The 17357-nt window shown below is 40.4% G+C and overlaps 1 protein-coding gene and 1 long non-coding RNA gene across 2 annotated transcripts in view; one reads left to right on the top strand and one right to left on the bottom strand.

Moving 5' to 3' along the window:
* Positions 1-9210: 9210 nt before the first annotated feature.
* On the bottom strand, positions 9211-13176 carry LOC137478128 (uncharacterized). The gene is made up of 3 exons (XR_011001416.1): positions 13061-13176; positions 12386-12555; positions 9211-10038 (listed from the first exon to the last, which is right to left on the bottom strand). It is a non-coding gene; the product is annotated as an uncharacterized lncRNA (long non-coding RNA).
* Positions 13177-15125: 1949 nt separating this feature from the next.
* The window catches only part of LOC137478125 (uncharacterized), a 19414-nt gene continuing 17182 nt past the window's right edge, over positions 15126-17357 (top strand). Inside the window, exons 1-2 of the mRNA XM_068197708.1 lie at positions 15126-15245; positions 16083-16159. Of these exons, the coding sequence (XP_068053809.1) occupies positions 16131-16159 (29 nt within the window). The 5' untranslated portion in view covers positions 15126-15245; positions 16083-16130. The remainder of the gene's footprint in view (positions 15246-16082; positions 16160-17357) is intronic.

Here is a 17357-nt window from a genome sequence, read left to right as displayed (position 1 = left end):
GGCTCCAGTGTGTATTATGCTTTGTATTATGGTTTTTTTTTTAATATGTAAACTGTCTTGCTCTGTGTAGCTGGCTGAAGCTGTAAGGACTTCTTTCTCTCCCTCCCCCCCTTGTTTTCTGTGACATATCATAAGCTTCAGGAACACTCAGACTTCACAATTGAAAAAAAAAAGTAGGAAGGAAATCATGCAGGAAGGAGCTTTAAAACTAACTGCAGCCACAGCATATGCTAAATATTGTACACTTCAACAATGAGTCTAGTACACAGCTGTAACAAAGAAATAAAGAACAAAAGAACTCGAGTAGTTCAAGAGCCAGCGGGTGGAATTAATTTTGTTCTCATACAAAAAAGCAACCACTAATACTGGCGATCTCAGATTTCTAATACTAGAAATCATTTAGGAGATGTGGGAATAGCCTCTTGTCAAGAACTACAAGCACTTGTGTTATTTACAGTAACTGAAGGCTCAGTCATGCTGTAGGCACTATAGAATCACATGATGTATCCTAGTACAGATATTTTTGATTGTTTTGAACTTCTGATAACTGCTGCTTACTAGAAGAAGTTCTGTTTCTTCCTAACACTGTGCACATTTCATATTTGTAGTAAGACTGTGATTATGGCCTGAGTCACAAAAACTAATAAGCTTGCTTAAAATTCAATTTGTCTGAAGTTAAAAGATGAAATTGTGAGGCCTCTTAGCTTTCACTCATCCATTTTGGAGTAAACCACTGATAGTGAAAACCTTTTTGGAGGACCTAGGGCCAGAGGGAGAGCAAGCTGTACTCCATTCCTGTGAGGAACAAGGGCAATATTCTAATACAATGATAGCATGCATATTACATGGATACTTTGATCTGGAAAGTTTGTCCTCACTCTTAAGGCAGCAAAAGTCAAGTCTGTCTAGACTGTGGCCTTGAAATCTCAAGTTTTTATAATTTTTTTCACTGTTACTACAAAATAGGAACTACCCATGATATTTCTGAGTCTCTTAACAACTACAGGGACTGCCAAATACTTTTGAACATTTCAGTAGAAGTCTCAGCTTCAGATTTGAAATTGCAAGTCTGAAGCTATTTTTGTGTTTGTACATAACAAGAAATGCCTTATCTCTGCTTCCCATGACCCAGGTTCATTATTTACTTTAAATGGGAGGATATTTGTGGTCTTCCAGCATTGCAAATTTAGCTTAAAATATGAATTTTAAAGTCAACGTTTTAGTGACTGACACATCATCAGAAATAAAAACTCTTTCCAACTGTAATACTGCGGTTAAAATATATATAAGCCAGAAAGTAATGTAGCATATTCCTGCAATAAATTATTAATTCTGCATTCTGAACGTTCACAGGAACAAAAGTCTTGTGAGTAGATAAGGCCTTATCTGAGTGAGTGCAAGTGCCCAGTTGGTCATCCTGTATTAAAAGGTTGTCAACAGCAATTTTTCAAAACACCAAGTAAAGCAGCAATAACAAAATACACACTGTTATTTTTAGTCTCCATCTCCATGATATTTTAGAAGTTAGGGCACAAGTACAATTGTGAAGCTTACACTAGACTGCTCTTTCCTGGAATTAAATGTCATGTAAGAAATTTCTATAACTTCAATAAACAAGGCATGCCATTCTGACAAAAGAAAGCATTTGCTACTCAACATTGAAAAGAAAAACCCCAAACCAAACAATGTGTAACTGCATAACTATTTTTTCCTTAAACACCTTTTTCTATGCACCTTCAGGTATCTAGGTATCTTTATCATATTGAAGAAAACAAAGAATATATGCAAAACATTGCTTAGAAACTTTTAGAAAATTAAATCATGAAATTGAATAGAAGTAATTGAAAATCATTGTATGCACAGCTACGCTATGGATATTTCAATACTCGAGCTCACTAGATTGGGTACTTTAACACTTGCCTTCCCTTCAGTTTGACCTACAGATTTATTAATGAGACTCCATGCAGAAGAGGGCAGATTGTCAATCTGCCTGTTGTTAACATGATGTCACAAAAGATTTTGCCAAATGGTGTTCTGCTTTACCCTCTCCAACCACTATCAACTATGTTACTTAGAGAAGAGTTGTCTGTTATTTTGTTTTAAGAACGCAAACAAAGCTACACACAGCAGCAAGGCTTTGCTAAGTGCTTCTGTATGCTTGGACGGGCAGACTTTGCAGGAGGGTGGATGTCACTCCAGACAGCACTGCTGCAGATCTCCAGAGGTGGAGAAATTCTTCAGAAGTAGCACAGAGCCTGGGTTTCCAGGCAAAGTGCCTGTATTTTGGAGAGCAGTTCTATGCTTCTGACCTTGCATCCCATCTCAGTGTTCACATTTTACCTTAGCTCCTGTTGGCTGTGGTGTAGCAAGGACAATCTCCAAGGATCTGGATATTCCATTTCCTTTTAGCAGAGATTATGAGTACCTTGAAGACTATCTGCACTGACAGATGGAGTAGGTGTGTGGCCACGCATCCAAAAGACTGCTGAATGGCAAATGGGAAAACTGGATAAGGCCCTACTGGGCAACGGCTTCCCTTTAGATTTCTATACCTGGGTTTAGGTTATGTGCTCTAAAGGGATCCTCCCACAACCCAGAGGTCGTTGTAAGACTCTTTTGGGAATTTCTTGTAAGGTATCCTAAGAATTAAGAGAACTAGTTCTTTTAGGAAGCAAGCATGGAGCACTACACCTACAAAGGACCATCAAGAACTTTTTCCACTTCCTTGATCAACCAGACTGACAACACAAAACTAGCTTGGAAGCACTTCCATTGGCACTTTCTCCTGGAAAAAGCTGCCTGTTTTGTTTGTTTTCATAAGCAATCCCTGTTTATATATTCCTGTTTATACTTGATGTTAGTACATGCCTTGTTTTTTTTTTTAACAGGAAACCATTCTATCTCCACATTCTTAAATTCTCCCCATTCACAATGCAGTCAGTATTCTGGAGAGGATAAAAAAGTATCAAACTGCTCATAACATATCCCCTTGCAATACAGCCCCATTCTGAGATTCCAAAAGAATTTTTCTACAGTTAGTACAAATGCAACCTTCCCTCCTATATCAACACAAAATGGATGAGAGAAATTACATGTACTTCCATTAGAAAAGTAAAAACACTATTTAGCTTCCTTACATATTTGCAGTAATGTAAAACACATTTAAAGCAGCACTTTCTTCTGCAACCTTTTGCAAGTTGTTCTCTTTCTTTTGGAAAAGAGGTGCAGGACAACTCTGAATAAATCTAAGTCTTTCATATGTCAAAAGAATAATTACAGCAAAAATCACAGCTGTCTCAAATATTACTCTATGTTGAAAAAACAGGATTAAAGACATCAACTTCCATGTTGTATTTAATTTACCTCTAAGTATTTAATTTTACCTCACTTACAATTGCAGTGACTGCATTGACAGATTGAAAAAAGTGGTATTGTTTAAAAGAACATTCTAAGACCAAACTGCAGAGGGATACAAAATAATAAGATAAAGAAAAAAATGGTGTTCTTATTCATCTTGTCATTATTAAAAAAAAAAAAAAAAGCAAGGATGATTAAGTAGAACTGAAAGGCTATATATTTAAATCAAAATTAACTAGAACAAATTATCACAGCTTTCAATGAGGGCAAGAGCTTAGCAGGATTTTCAAGAGATTAACCCCTTACATAGCTAATGAAATCATTCAGGATTTAAGACAAATACTAATGGAGGTAAGGAAGAAATATCTCTTAATGCAAAATAGTCAGTAGGGTCTATGATGGGATTTCTTGCACCTTCCACTCAGTGAATCTGATTAAATGCAGAAAGCAGAGCACTTTCCTAGACTTGATACAGTTACTTTTCAATACAATTTTGTGGTATAATATATGTGTACATTCAGTTCTGTTGGGCACTGCATGTGCTGTACACTTTCCTAGGCACAGAAATAAAGAAGTGCAAACATTTATTGAATTGAAGACATAGTTCTAAAACAGACATTCCCAAAAGCAAATATTCTTTAAAAAACACCTTTAGGAATTGTGATAAAAATTACATTTTACTGGTTCAGCTTCCACAGCCACTACTAGCAAGTTGTCAATTACAGTATTAAATTGTCAGTCAAAGGGTGGGACTTGATGATCCTTGTGGATCCTTTCCAACTCAGAATGTTCAGTGAATCTGTGAAATTCACAAATTCTGCTTTTTTTACTGGATTCTAAAATAATTTATTTGAGACCAACATTCAATAGCTCTTGTGGCACATTCAGCACTTTTAATACAGTTCATTAGTAAAACTGTTTTTGCTCTTTTGTTAAACCACAAGTTATTATTTATTCTATTTGGAAATTGTGCTTTGCATTTCTTTTAGAAATACATGTTCTTTGAAGAACAATTTATTTTAGTATCCTATAAACTAGAACAGACAAATTACTTTGATTTGTAACTTCAAAGCCTGACTACAGAGGAAAATTACGTAGGTAAATAATATTAGGTGCTCCAAGGCATTAGGAAATAAATGTCTAATTCAAGGTGTATCCAAGTAAAACTTGTGGTATAGTCACATGAAATCCACTACAATTAATGTATTTTTGCTAACAGGTCTGTATTATATAAAATAATTTTAATACAGTGTAAGAGATGGTGTTTAAGGTATTAAATCCATTTAATTCATATTATATCACTTGAAATAAAAGGAAATTTTAATTATTAATATCTTCCTTAAAGGATTCTACTTGCTAAGTTCTGTAAAAGGACACCAACACTTGACAAGAAGAACAGTAGTGGACTTCTCCCAGGTGCACACGTCCTGTGACAAATTATCTTGGGAAACCCTCTTCTAGTCTTAGAGAAGTAGAATAGATACCTTGGAATAATGCACTTAAACATTGACAGTCTCAGGAACCTGTAAAATTAAATGGACTTGGCAGTCTTTTCCAACCTACATGATTCTATAGTTCTGTTCTATAATGTTAAGACATCTAGTAGTCTGCAATTCACTTTCCATAACTCTATTCAAATTGAAAAAGTTAAAACTTATTTAAAACTTATTTCAATAAAAGGACTCTAAAACAGCCTATTAAACTTTTTATTGCAAACAGCCATATTCTAAATACCCTTAATTCAATTTTTTCTTCCAACTTCCTACTGTGTATATGCTCAAGATAGTCATCAGCTATGTCTGAACACAGAGTCTGAAGCTTGAATAGACTAGAATCCAAATATTGTGACTGAACTTTCTATTCTTCTTGGAATTCCTTGTGTTGCTCAGACAAACTTAATTTCAGTTCCTCCTTGAGGCCTCCATGCTCTCCTCACCATGAGGGAAATATGCCAGCACCTTTCATTGTAGTCACAAATCAGACAAAGAAGTGCTTCTTTAAAAGGTATTGGGAAAAGCCTTTTTTGGAATCATGCTACAAAAGTAGGGAGCTGTCTTCATATCTGTTCCAAGACCTACAGAGACACCAAGAGTTCTCACAAATGATAATACACTGGAGCTGTTATAATATGTGCTACTGGACTCTGTAGAATGTCATCACTCTGAAAACCTTATCACCTTGCCTTTATAACAACAAAAGCTCCTACAGAGTTTTGCAAATACCACAGGAATATTTTATATTTAATTTTGCATGACTTTCAATTGCTCCAGAGGAGCTGAGAACAGAATGATAACTCATCCAAGCCAGTTCTTTCTCATATGAGTGGCCAAAGTGAAACTTAAACACATCCTATCAAAAGCAAAGATGATATAACTGTGAACACAAAGCTAAAACTTGGCAGATTGAACAAGAAACAACAGTGCTGCTGGTACAGATACCAGAAGTGGCTCCTCAAATGCTAGCTTGGATCTAGCCAGTTTTCTTAGCTCAAGATGGAGCACAGAGTTGATGCAGTCATATAATTTCCAAAGTCCACGGAAGTCAGACATGATTTTCATCTATTATTGTACTTTGAAGTAAGCACTGCTGGATCCAAAATGATGCTGTGCAAATCAAAGACTCAAGAGTCCTAAGCTCAGAGTTCACCTTTTCAAACTGATACAAGAATGACAACTAGCAAAAAAAAAAAAAAAAAAAACAACCCAAAACACAGAAGAGCAAAATAACTATTCCAAATTATAGTTGCAGTATCCTAGAGCAATTTCAGTATCAGTTCAAGGGTTCTCAGTTGTGAACACTTTCTCATTTCACCACCCCTCAAACATCCCTTCTCATGGAAAGAGAAGCTGTCTGCTTCACATCAAAGCACCTGGGAAGTTCCCTCTGATGACAGATTTGAACTATCTGGAGAACAGTAATACAGCACTAGGTTGTCATAACTGAAAACATGGAAACAGAAGTCTTGTAAAGGGGTCTGGAGCTCAGCACAGAGAAAGATGAAAACTTTGAAATACTATAAAGGCAGAGATGTCAGGTTCTGGTTACACAGGTAAAGCTACAATACCAGTGTTTTTCTGCCACCTACTGATACCTTCCAACTCCCTTTTTACCTGGCAGTTTACTCCCTTTTTACCTGGCATAAGATGTTCTATAGATGAATAGGTAACTCAGCTGCTTCTGACATCTGCTCATGCAACTATAAATTTCTTTGGAATTACTAGAATCTTTTAACTACACCTCTTAAAATAAGCATGTGATGAATAGCCCTGTGTACAGCTGCCACTGACAGCACTCATGTGGACACATCTGTTTACAAGAAAGGTATAAAATAATTTTATAATATCTATAATGATAACAACTGCATAATGAGCCAGGAAGGGATTTTTTTGCAAGGTCACCATGTTACAAAGGGTTTGAAAATTGAGATAACAGATACCTCAAACTATCAGTCTATGTGTCAGTTGTTTGTATCAATCATCACAGTTTTTATTTCCATTTATGTTCTCTGTATAATTTGGAAACCCACACCATTTTTTCTGGCCTCATCTGCAACTATCAAGAAAAGCATAAACACTGGCAGGAAACTATAAAAAATCTCCATAAAAATGGACCTCAAAAACTAATAACTCCCAGAATACACCCATCCTTTGCATGAAAGAGTTTAAAACCCATTAATTTCATAGCTAATCTTGCCATAAAGACGGAGCACTCGAAAGTATTTATTACCAAAAAAAAAAATTCCTAATTTATTAGTTTATGATTATTAGTTTATTAGTTTATGATTTATTAGTTTTATTCCTAGTTTATTAGTTTAATGAATGGGAAAGCTTCAGAAAGAGCTGCAAGAAACATTTACAAGAAAACTTGCATTCTAAAGACAGAGTGAAGAAAGTCAATTTAGCTTCATAAACACAGAGTGCCACCAAAAGCCTATCAGCTCTGCTCAATAAGAACATATCTAGTATGGGATCCTGAACCAGCAGATATGGGCACACCACAAAGGAGTCCAGGAAGGTGACTCATGATAAATTTAAACTGGAGTACGACAGAAATAAAGCATTGTGATATCTAAGTATTAGGACAGCTCTTCTAGGGGGGTGATAGATATTTCCTCATGATATCCAATTTTTGAAACAACTAATTGAAAGAGAAACTATAAGACTTTTTAATGAAGGAAAAGATAGAAGTTCATGTCAGTTGGCTTTTTGAAAATAAAAATTCCAGCATTTCAACAGCAAAAGTATTTCACAGGATGTCAGGTTCCTTTGGAACTTTCTAAATGTAGCTGAAGAGTTCACACTTTAGAGAACCCAGAATTTTCCCCAAACCAGAAACATTAGAAAGGAATAATGTCCATACTGCTGTAGTGCCACTGCCTTTGCTGACTCTTGCTCTGCCTCAGAGCTCCATTGCATGATAAATTGTGGCAGCTCAGTGTGAGGGTTCACAAAGTTTCAAAGAATATATAATCCCATCAATCAAGAATGTGAAGTATTGCAGTCTACAAAATTCAGCATGCTAGACTAAGTATATAATCAAAATGTTTGGTTTCAATTACATTTCAAAGTTTTTACCCACAGCTTCACTTTGCGAACATTTGAGAGAAAAACTGTGAATTTTGTTCAAAGGACCATAGCATCTCAGTATGTATCTAACACCTATAAGTAAAATTTTGCAAGCTATAATAAAATTCTTATTGTATTTTTATCATATCATTGGTACTCTTAACTAATATATCTAATATGCTTCTAATTACAGTAAATCCAAGTGTGTTGAAAGTATCAACAGATCTAACTTGGCATTTAGGTTGATAATTAACAAAATTCTCTGCTACATAAACATATAAAAGAATAGGAAAGATTGATTCAGAAAATATTAAAAAAGTCAGAGAATAAATGTAACACAACTTATCAAATATAAGTTTAAAACAAAGACTGTATCTGAAACACCAAATTCCTGAAATACTGTACGTTGTATCTCCCTATAAACAGAAGTTTTACTACTGCAACAGCTGGAAGCATTTACACTTTTTAATATCTTCTTCAGTAACAAAGTTAAATTCTACTTGCAGCTGCTCAAAAGTATTTTGGAACGGTTTGTTCCCTGGATCCTGCATACTGTGAAAGAATGTAAGGGCAAGGCTGGAGGGTTTTACAAATTGCCTCAATTTCAAAATAATTTTTTCTTAATTAACCTTTACAGACTTTACACAAACTTCTTCAAGACTTCTGATATGTCTTTCTGACTAGCACCAGTAGTATAAGTATGTGCTAGTACATGGCTTATCTGAGCCATGTTTATCATATTTATCAGGTCTGATTGCAATGTCTTTTAGTTGCAAACAAGTTCATACTTTTTTTTTCTGAAGTGAAATTTTGAAAAGAAAAGAAATATGTGTACTTTTGCTTTAAATTGTACATAAATATTTTTCTGCATTACAAAAAATTTTAAATGTGCTTTTCTAAGAATCAGTGTTGCAAATTAAAGATTTTTTTTTTCTTACAAAATAATTTCATTTGTTTTTTCTCTTTTCACTGTATTATCAGATATTACTGATAATAACCTGTTAGTCACAGATGCATCAGACACATGGAGCAAAAGCAGGTGAGCTGCACAGGACACAAATAAATCCAGCACAGCCCTCACACATCAGAACTGAGGCCTGAGCTCTCCAGGGTTAATCTGAGCTCATGCAATAAACCCACTGTGTTCAGAACATCCCAGAGCTACTGAGTGTTCACAGGACATCTGGGTGTCCTGGAGAGGACAGGACCTTTATCCCAGGCACACAAGTGACCTCTCTGCAACTGCAGCAGAAGGTGCATCAGCCAAACAGCTTCCTCTGTTTGGCTATTCTGGTACGAGACCTAATCTCAGGCAACAGTTCTGCTCTGGGCTTTTAAATAACTGTGATAACTACTTCAGTTTGTTCCCATGCTTTGCTTTTATCTATTAGACTTTTTTAAAATATAACGAGCCTTAACTTGGTCCCTGTTATTTGTAATCTTGAAGCCAAAGAACTTGCATGAAAAATACTAAGAGTATCTACAATTACCCTGTCTCCTAATACAGTACGGACAATATGTATTTCCTTCTAAAAAAACATGTAAAGAGGGACTATCAAAATCTGCTAAACATTATCATAATCAATTCCATCATATATGAATACTTAGAATATTTGGGATCAAATTCAACTGCTTTAACCCATTTGATATATTTGTCTGTGACTGAGCCATCGAATTCCAGTAGCTATTTCTGCATTGATATTTCTTGGCACATTAAAATAAAACCATCTATCATTAATTGCAGAACATTTAAAGGAACAAATGTTTATGGCAACAGAAATTTCTTATAATGTAGGCAATTTTTAGAACACATTTCAAATTCTGACAGATTAATCAGGTTATCTGGTTTAACATTTTAGCTTTTTAAAAAAATCAACTAGGAAGCACTAAGAAACCCTAACCCAACTTACAAACATTTCCCACAGATTTGAACACGAAATTCTAACAGATGAGAATGCTGATAAAACTTAAAAATATACAATTCATTACCACCTACATCAAGCAGAATTTATCAGCTGTGAAACAGGAGTTGCAGGAAAGCACTTCCTCCATCAGGTGCCCGTGATAAAGCATGCATGAGTTTGCCTGACATCAGAGCATGTCGTTTCTTTTTCATCTAGAAAGAAAAGTACATCTAAATCAAAATTTGTTGACAGAATAGAAAAAGCCATTCAATAAGATTGTGTGTGTGTATATATATATATATATTTAATATATTTGAAAAGTCACCCTCTCTGCCCCTCCAAATAAAGTGAAACTTCCACTTGATTTTAATGGACCATAGAAACTATGGGGCTTTTGAACAAAATTTACACTTTGCTGCCTCACAGCCATAGCAACTCACCTGCATGCTGATATCTGAATTGCTGTTAAGTTTGTATTTCCCTGAAGGAGGATGCTTTCTTGAATTTACAGTTAATGGAGGAGAAAAAATGAATTCTCTAAAACCTTCAGAAAACATGCTCCACAAACAAATACTTGACAAAACAGTTAGAGGCCAATATTGACAGCCTGTCAGATCAGAGTTCAAAGAGGATTCTTTTTGGTGAGGAAATATCATATTCCTTGGTGTCTCCTTTCAGGATAAGGACATGGTGTTCAGAACCCAGCCCAAACTGGTTTTTTTTGAGCTGTCACTTACTGTAGCTGTAACAGAACTTACTACAGAAAGGGTACAGTCAGGGAACTTGGTCACTTTTAGTACAAAGCCTGCTACTTTCACTTCAAATCACTTTACAAACTGTAAAATAAAAGTAAACTGGCTCACCTTGACTGGTGTAATTTTAAAACTACCTGAGCACCTCACAACCTTCCCTGTGGCTGTCCCAGTAACACTTCATCAGTTAATGAAGTGCCACTCAACCATTTCAGTACAGAAGAGCAAAAAGATGTACCTATAAAAGCATTAGCTGCTTTTATTCAGGCATTAGTCATTTGACATCTAAATTATTTTCAAAGTGACTATGAAGAACAGTTATACTTTGTAGACATACCCCCCATTTTTTAAGAAACAATGACTTTTTAATGGCCACAAATGCAAATTTCATAACTGAGTTGTGAAGAGATCTGCACCATTATGTATGAGTACCTCCTTCCAGCAGCAGATTTTTCTCAGCAATTGTTTTAGATCATTTTCAGGTAAGTGGGAAGAAAAGTACTCAAATTTCAGATTATTAAAAATTATGAGCTGTGGATTCCCCGATCCTGGAAGTGTTCAAGGCCAGGTTTGACAGGGCTCTGACTGACGTGATCTAGTGGAAGGTGTCCCTGTCCATGCAGGGGCTTTGGAACTACATGGTCTTTAAGGTCCCTTCAAACCCAAACCATTCTATGACTCTGTGATTGTATGATTCAGACTTACTACTGATTTCACGAAAAGTGCTTCTGTGTGAAAATAATTTATCAATCTGGAGGCAGTTATATTAAGGTCTAATTTTTATCCAAATTTTTATATGTTTAATATGTGATTACTGATACTATACATGATAATTCTTCCTGAACTATTATCTGATACTAACACATTAGTAGTCTTAAAAGGTATTTAATTAAATTTATCAGCTAGGTTTGTAATTTAAGTGATTTTTCAAGTAAGATTTACATCAGCTGAACAATCATATTCTGTCATTCAGTCATTGATACGATCTCTTATGTTTTCAGTTCTTGAGGGTTGATGTCAACCCTCCTACAAGCAATAGTATTGCTCTGAACCTTATTATATTAGGACCACGCAAAGCATATATTCATAGTGCGAGTAAATTAGATAACTGTATTTTAGGATTAAGATCAATTTGGTACCCAAATGGTAAGTATCTGATGAATATCTGATATTGATCAGATAGCACTTTAAAAACTAACTAAGGAAGACAGTGAGGTGCTGAAGACATGCTTACGATTTTAAAATATTTTTATAAAATACATGTAGAATTTCCAGTTTATTTGTGTCCCAGCATGTGATTTACAATCCACAGGATTGAATCCACAGAGAAGAAACAAGAGGAAGAGATTTAGTCAGAAAACAGAAACAAATCACCACAAGATGAATGAACAATGTCTGAGCAGAGGGGAAGAAAGCCAACTGGAAATTGCAGAAGACTGAATTTAGTACTGGTCCCAGCTTTCAGGTAGGATACCTGGCAGGCAGATGTGCCTAACCTGACCTGGGTAAAAAAGGCACAGTTGCTATAGCAGGCACTGTCATCCTGGACTTGCTCCAAGAGCAGGGGGTTGTGAAGAGAGGTTGGTTGTGAACATACACTTGGAGAAACCTAAATGGGGTCACAGGCAGCTCCAGCAGGACCAGGACATCAGGTTGTCTTAAAAAGTTTCAGAAACTTCCTCCAACTACTAACACTATACAAGCAAGCAACCATTTGTATACTTATTTTCTTCTCATAATATGCTTAATAATATAATTAAATACATATACAAGTTTCCCTACTGATCTCAGTAAAATAAATACTTACATGTCCTAAGGAAGACTTGTTCTACCAGATGCTCCATTCAGAGTGGTACCATTAAGTCTAGATCAAGGTACAGAACTGTCACTCTAAATGCACATCATGTATGCTAGACCAGATTTTCCAGTTAATAGCAGTGCCATTTGTTTTATGACACAGCGTAAACAGCACAGAGGCTGCAAAAAAAAAAGTAATGGGTCAGATTACAGGTCTGTCTAGGCACTATTCAGTCTCCAATAAAGACAATACAATGCATCTGCAGAACAAATAAATGATACTTCCTTTAAGTCCTCTTTCAACTTTAGGTAGTCTGTATTTTGCATATTGCTGTACCGACGTTGTTCAGGTAGGGGCAAAGTTGAGGCTGAGGCGATGGGGATGGCTGAGACAGCAGCACAGGTTCCTCATTTAGGGCAGTGAAAGTATTTACAGAGGTTTGGGAGCATCCCTCCTCAGCAGTAAGACCTCACACATCATCTGCAGTTACTACTGCTGCTGCTGAGAGAATGAGAAAACTAAATTCAGAAACCTCTACCTCAAACCCTGGGAAATGCCACCAAGTTCAATGGGACTATTCAATATAAGCACGTAAAAATAAAATTAATACATTCCTAACTGACTTGTTAAGTTTTGCTGCACAATAGCAGGAAAATATGTAAATAAGTATTTTTATCGTACTACCTTCCTGCAGGTTCTGATTTACAAGCCATTCTATTTGTCGGCTAGCAACATCCTCAGTGTCTCCAGCAAGCTATGGAAAACAAACCAGGACAAACATCCAGTGGAGCACGAACCCCACATATTTTTTCCCTACAGGCTAACTGCTTGACCAGCAGCGGCTGTCCCGTTTTCGTGGGCGCGGATTTGGGCGCGGATTTGGGGAGCTGCGCGGCGGGGCGCCCCCGTCCTGCGAGGCCCAACGCGCGGCGCTCGTTCCCCCAGGGCCGCGCCCGGCGCGCAGCCCGCGGCACCGGCGCGGAGCCCGCGGCACCGGCGTGCAGCCCGCGGCACCGGCGCGGAGCCCGCGGCACCGGCGCGCAGCCCGCGGCACCGGCGCGGAGCCCGCGGCGCCGGCGCGCAGCCCGCGGCGCCGGCGCGCAGCCCGCGGCACCGGCGCGGAGCCCGCGGCACCGGCGCGCAGCCCGCGGCACCGGCGCGGAGCCCGCGGCACCGGCGCGCAGCCCGCGGCACCGGCGCGCAGCCCGCGGCACCGGCGCGCAGCCCGCGGCGCCGGCGCGGAGCCCGCGGCGCCGGCGCGCAGCCCGCGGCACCGGCGCGCAGCCCGCGGCGCCGGCGCGGAGCCCGCGGCGCCGACGCGCAGCCCGCGGCGCCGGCGCGGAGCCCGCGGCACCGGCGCGGAGCCCGCGGCACCGGCGCGGAGCCCGCGGCACCGGCGCCCCCTGGCGGCGGCGGGCAGGGCCGCGCCCGGGGCGCCCCGGTCGGGGTCGCGCTCCCGCAAAGGAAATGAAAATGACGGCTTGGGTTCCCCTGCATTGCTGCTGGCTGGTACTGCGGCCTTTCAAAACTCAGAGCACAGCGATTTCGGTGAAATGCTGTCAAGAACCTACCACATTCAGACCAATATTTAACACTTCCTGCATCGCAACTATTGGGTAGTGTCACACTGTACTGCTGAACAGAGAAAACCGATGCTGTTCAGCGGGCTGGTTTAACTTTTTCCCGAAAGTCAAGGTCACTTTTCCAAGATCGCTGGTTTACAGGCACGGCTCAGCCGTGATTACTTCATCTTCCTTCAATCTTAACAATACAATCAAACTGCCTACAAGCATCCCTCAAAAATGCACAAACGTTTCTTTGTAACAAGGCAAAGCCAAATCACTTGATGCAAGTTTTCCCTTTTCAAAAAGGACTCCGCTCTCAGCTACAGAAATGCAAATCCACACATTCAAAAACAAGAGCTATTACTGATCTATACCAGCATTATTATTAACAAAAAGTTGTCTCTTGTCCTTTTCAATTTCTACTGACATCCCAAAGACTCAGATTAAAATGAACTTCAAGGAACGATTCAATTAAAAATATAAGTGCTGATGTTTAGTAATTATGCAGGAAATAAAAATAGTTAAATACTAAAAGAAATACGCAAAAATGAAGAGGCATGATCTATTAGTTTGTACTGAGCACCAAGAGAACTCATCCAATAGGGATTGCAATGCAAGCAGTATATGGAAAGGGGATCTCTAAGTCCCATACATGAGGCACCTCAAAATTGCTGCCACAAGGCACTTACTCAAGACTGAGGAAAAAAGATACCACAGAGCAAAGAAAAACGTAGCTGAAAACAGATATTCTTAGGATATTTAATGTACTTGCTCCATGAGCCGTGTTAAAGAATACCGTATCCAGCAGAAATAAAAATTTATTAACAAACAAATTCTGACGACCAACATAACAACAGCTGTTCCACTGTAAATCGTGGTTTAACTTTTCAGAACGTGCTTCTAGTACTGACAACCATCCCGGCTGCCTCCACTGACACCAACTCAGAGCGGTGTGCAGGAGTACACGGCAGTAATAAATTTCAACAACTTTCAAAGCAAAAATGAATCGGCTAAAGCGAGACAGATGGTCAGCTGTTTTTAAGCCCTTGACCGCCGCTCTATCTCGACCCCTCCAGCCGCACACGAAGCCCTCACCGCCGCTCCCGAGGCCGCGGCGCTCCCGGGCCCGGCCCCGCCCCGCGCACGCGCGGAGCCGCCGCCGCCCCTCGCCCCATTGGCCGCGCTCCCCGCGCCCCGCGCCCCTCCCCGCCCCGCCGCCGCCGCGCAGGCGCAGTCGCGGCCCTTTCGGGAAGGTTCTGTGTCGCACCAGCCTTTCCTTCCTCCGCCAGGGAAATCCTGTCCGGGTACGGGCCGCCCGCAGCCCCGCTCCTCTCCGCCCCGCCCCGCCCCGCCGCCGCACGGGCTCTTCCCTGTCACCGTCTGCAGCCCGCGCCCTTCCCTCACAGCCCGCCCGCCTCCCTCCACAGCCGCCTGCCCGCCCCCCGCAGCAGGGCCGCGACCTTCCCCCGCCCCGGTCTCTTGTTTGTCCCTGCCCCGAGCTCAGCCGCTGTCGAGCCCTGGGCCGGCCCCGCAGCCGGTCCTGCCCCGGGGACGTGCGGCTGTGAGGGGCAGCCTCATTAGCGTCATCCGTGGAGCGGGGCCATGGGGGCCGCTCCCCTCGCCCCCCCCAGCCTGGGCCCCCCAAGGTCGGCGGGAGCCCGGCGTCCAGCGGGATCGGACCCGTCCAGGTTAGGGGGCAGCAGGTGATGGTTCTTCCATTGCTGAGGTGCCGGCCTCGCTTCTTGCAGCTGCCTGGAGGTTCTCGTTGAGACGGGTTCTAACTGGGAGCGCAAGGCTGGAATAGACGGCTCCGAGCCGCAGGAGTGGGACACAAGGGACGGCCGGGAAGATCTTCGTGCCTGCAGCGCTGCTGCCAGAGTTACAGAGAAACCTGCCGCCTCTCCTCTCTCTTTCTTGTGATCACCTGGAGAGGAGAGGTGAGTTGTCTTTCCCTCTTGTCGTGCTGTAGCAGTGGAGAAATAGGCTAGTTTGCAGAGGTGCAGACCTTTTTCAGGACGGCTTCAGGCCCCAGCTGGCTGCTTGGTTTGTTTTATTTGAGACTCAGCCCTATGCAAAGGCCCACTGATGGAGAAAGAGATTAGCACCGTGTTAACCGCGCGGTTCTCTCTCCTTTGCTGCAGTGCCCACTTTCACCGCTGCCTCCTGCTCTGCCTGCTCCTGCTTTCAGCATGGTAAAGAAGAATACTATCCCTGATGGGTAAGTATCCCTCACACAAAGCAAGAGGCAGGAGCGGGCATCCCACAGAGAGGGGCACTGACTGCCCCAGGCGCTTTCTTGCCTCAAGCATCTTCACCACCTACAGACAGGTTAAGGTAGGTATCTTCTCCAAGACAGGAACAGCCCAGCCATTCATTCCCCGGGTGAGTATAATGCTCCAACCTGTCTGTGAACAATTCTCCTTCATTGGCCACACACAGTTCCTTCTTCCTAATCTTTTGACCCCCAAGTGTATGTGTACAGGGGAAATGGGAGAGCAGTCCAAGCTCCTGACTAGGAATGGCGGAAGAGTTAAGACGGGAGCAAGTGGTTGCATGCACAAGATCAAAGAATATTTTTGTGAATTGAGATCCAGAAACATCCCATGGTTTTGTTTCTAACAAGAGGACGACAGAAATGTTGTATCAGCAAAAATAATCCCAAATTATACCTATACAGGCCTTGTGATGACTTGATTGGGAGTGCATGTGTGGACCACAGAATGACATAATTTAAGACAGATACAGTTCTATTCTTCAGCTCTAATAAAGCACAACAAAAGTCCAAATTAATAGTTTTAACCCATGTGTTCTTGATTACATCAATACAAACTTTTTGGATAGGAGGGTATGCTGAGATATAAAGGCACTCTGTAATGGGGCAATAACTTGCCCCTTTTATACATTATTTGAGGAAAGAATTACATTATTCTGGTTTCAGGGAGAGTGTTAAGTAGATTTATTAAGAGCATTCTTAGGAGGAGCAATAAGATACAAAAAACATGCGCTCCTGTAATACTTGTTGGTCCAAAACCCAGTAAATAGAAACAAAAGATGAACAGAATTTAAAAAATAAAGAAGCTGAAGTGTTTTCCATGGCTGAAACTCAGGGATTAAAATTAGAATAAACTTTTTAAAAAGCTGTTTAAACATGTTTTTCACTGAAAATTTCTATGAAATTTCAGTTACATGTTGGATAAGAGTGAGCTAAAGTAAGTTTTTTAAGCAGTGATTCAGAAAGCAGTTAATTGTCCTTGTTTTCTTCATCCTTGGAAATTGCTACTAAAACTTTGAGAATCAGGTGCTCATTTCTCCATTCTTATCCCCCTCCTTGCATTTGAACTAGAGAAGCTTTCAGGTTACACAGATTTCTTAAGTATGGAAGAATCAGTGGACTGTACTTTTGACTTGTACAATTG

This window comes from Anomalospiza imberbis, chromosome 8, assembly GCF_031753505.1.
Source record: "Anomalospiza imberbis isolate Cuckoo-Finch-1a 21T00152 chromosome 8, ASM3175350v1, whole genome shotgun sequence".
In the NCBI taxonomy this organism is placed as follows: Eukaryota; Metazoa; Chordata; class Aves; order Passeriformes; family Viduidae; genus Anomalospiza; species Anomalospiza imberbis.
This window is presented reverse-complemented; position numbering and strand designations above follow the sequence as displayed.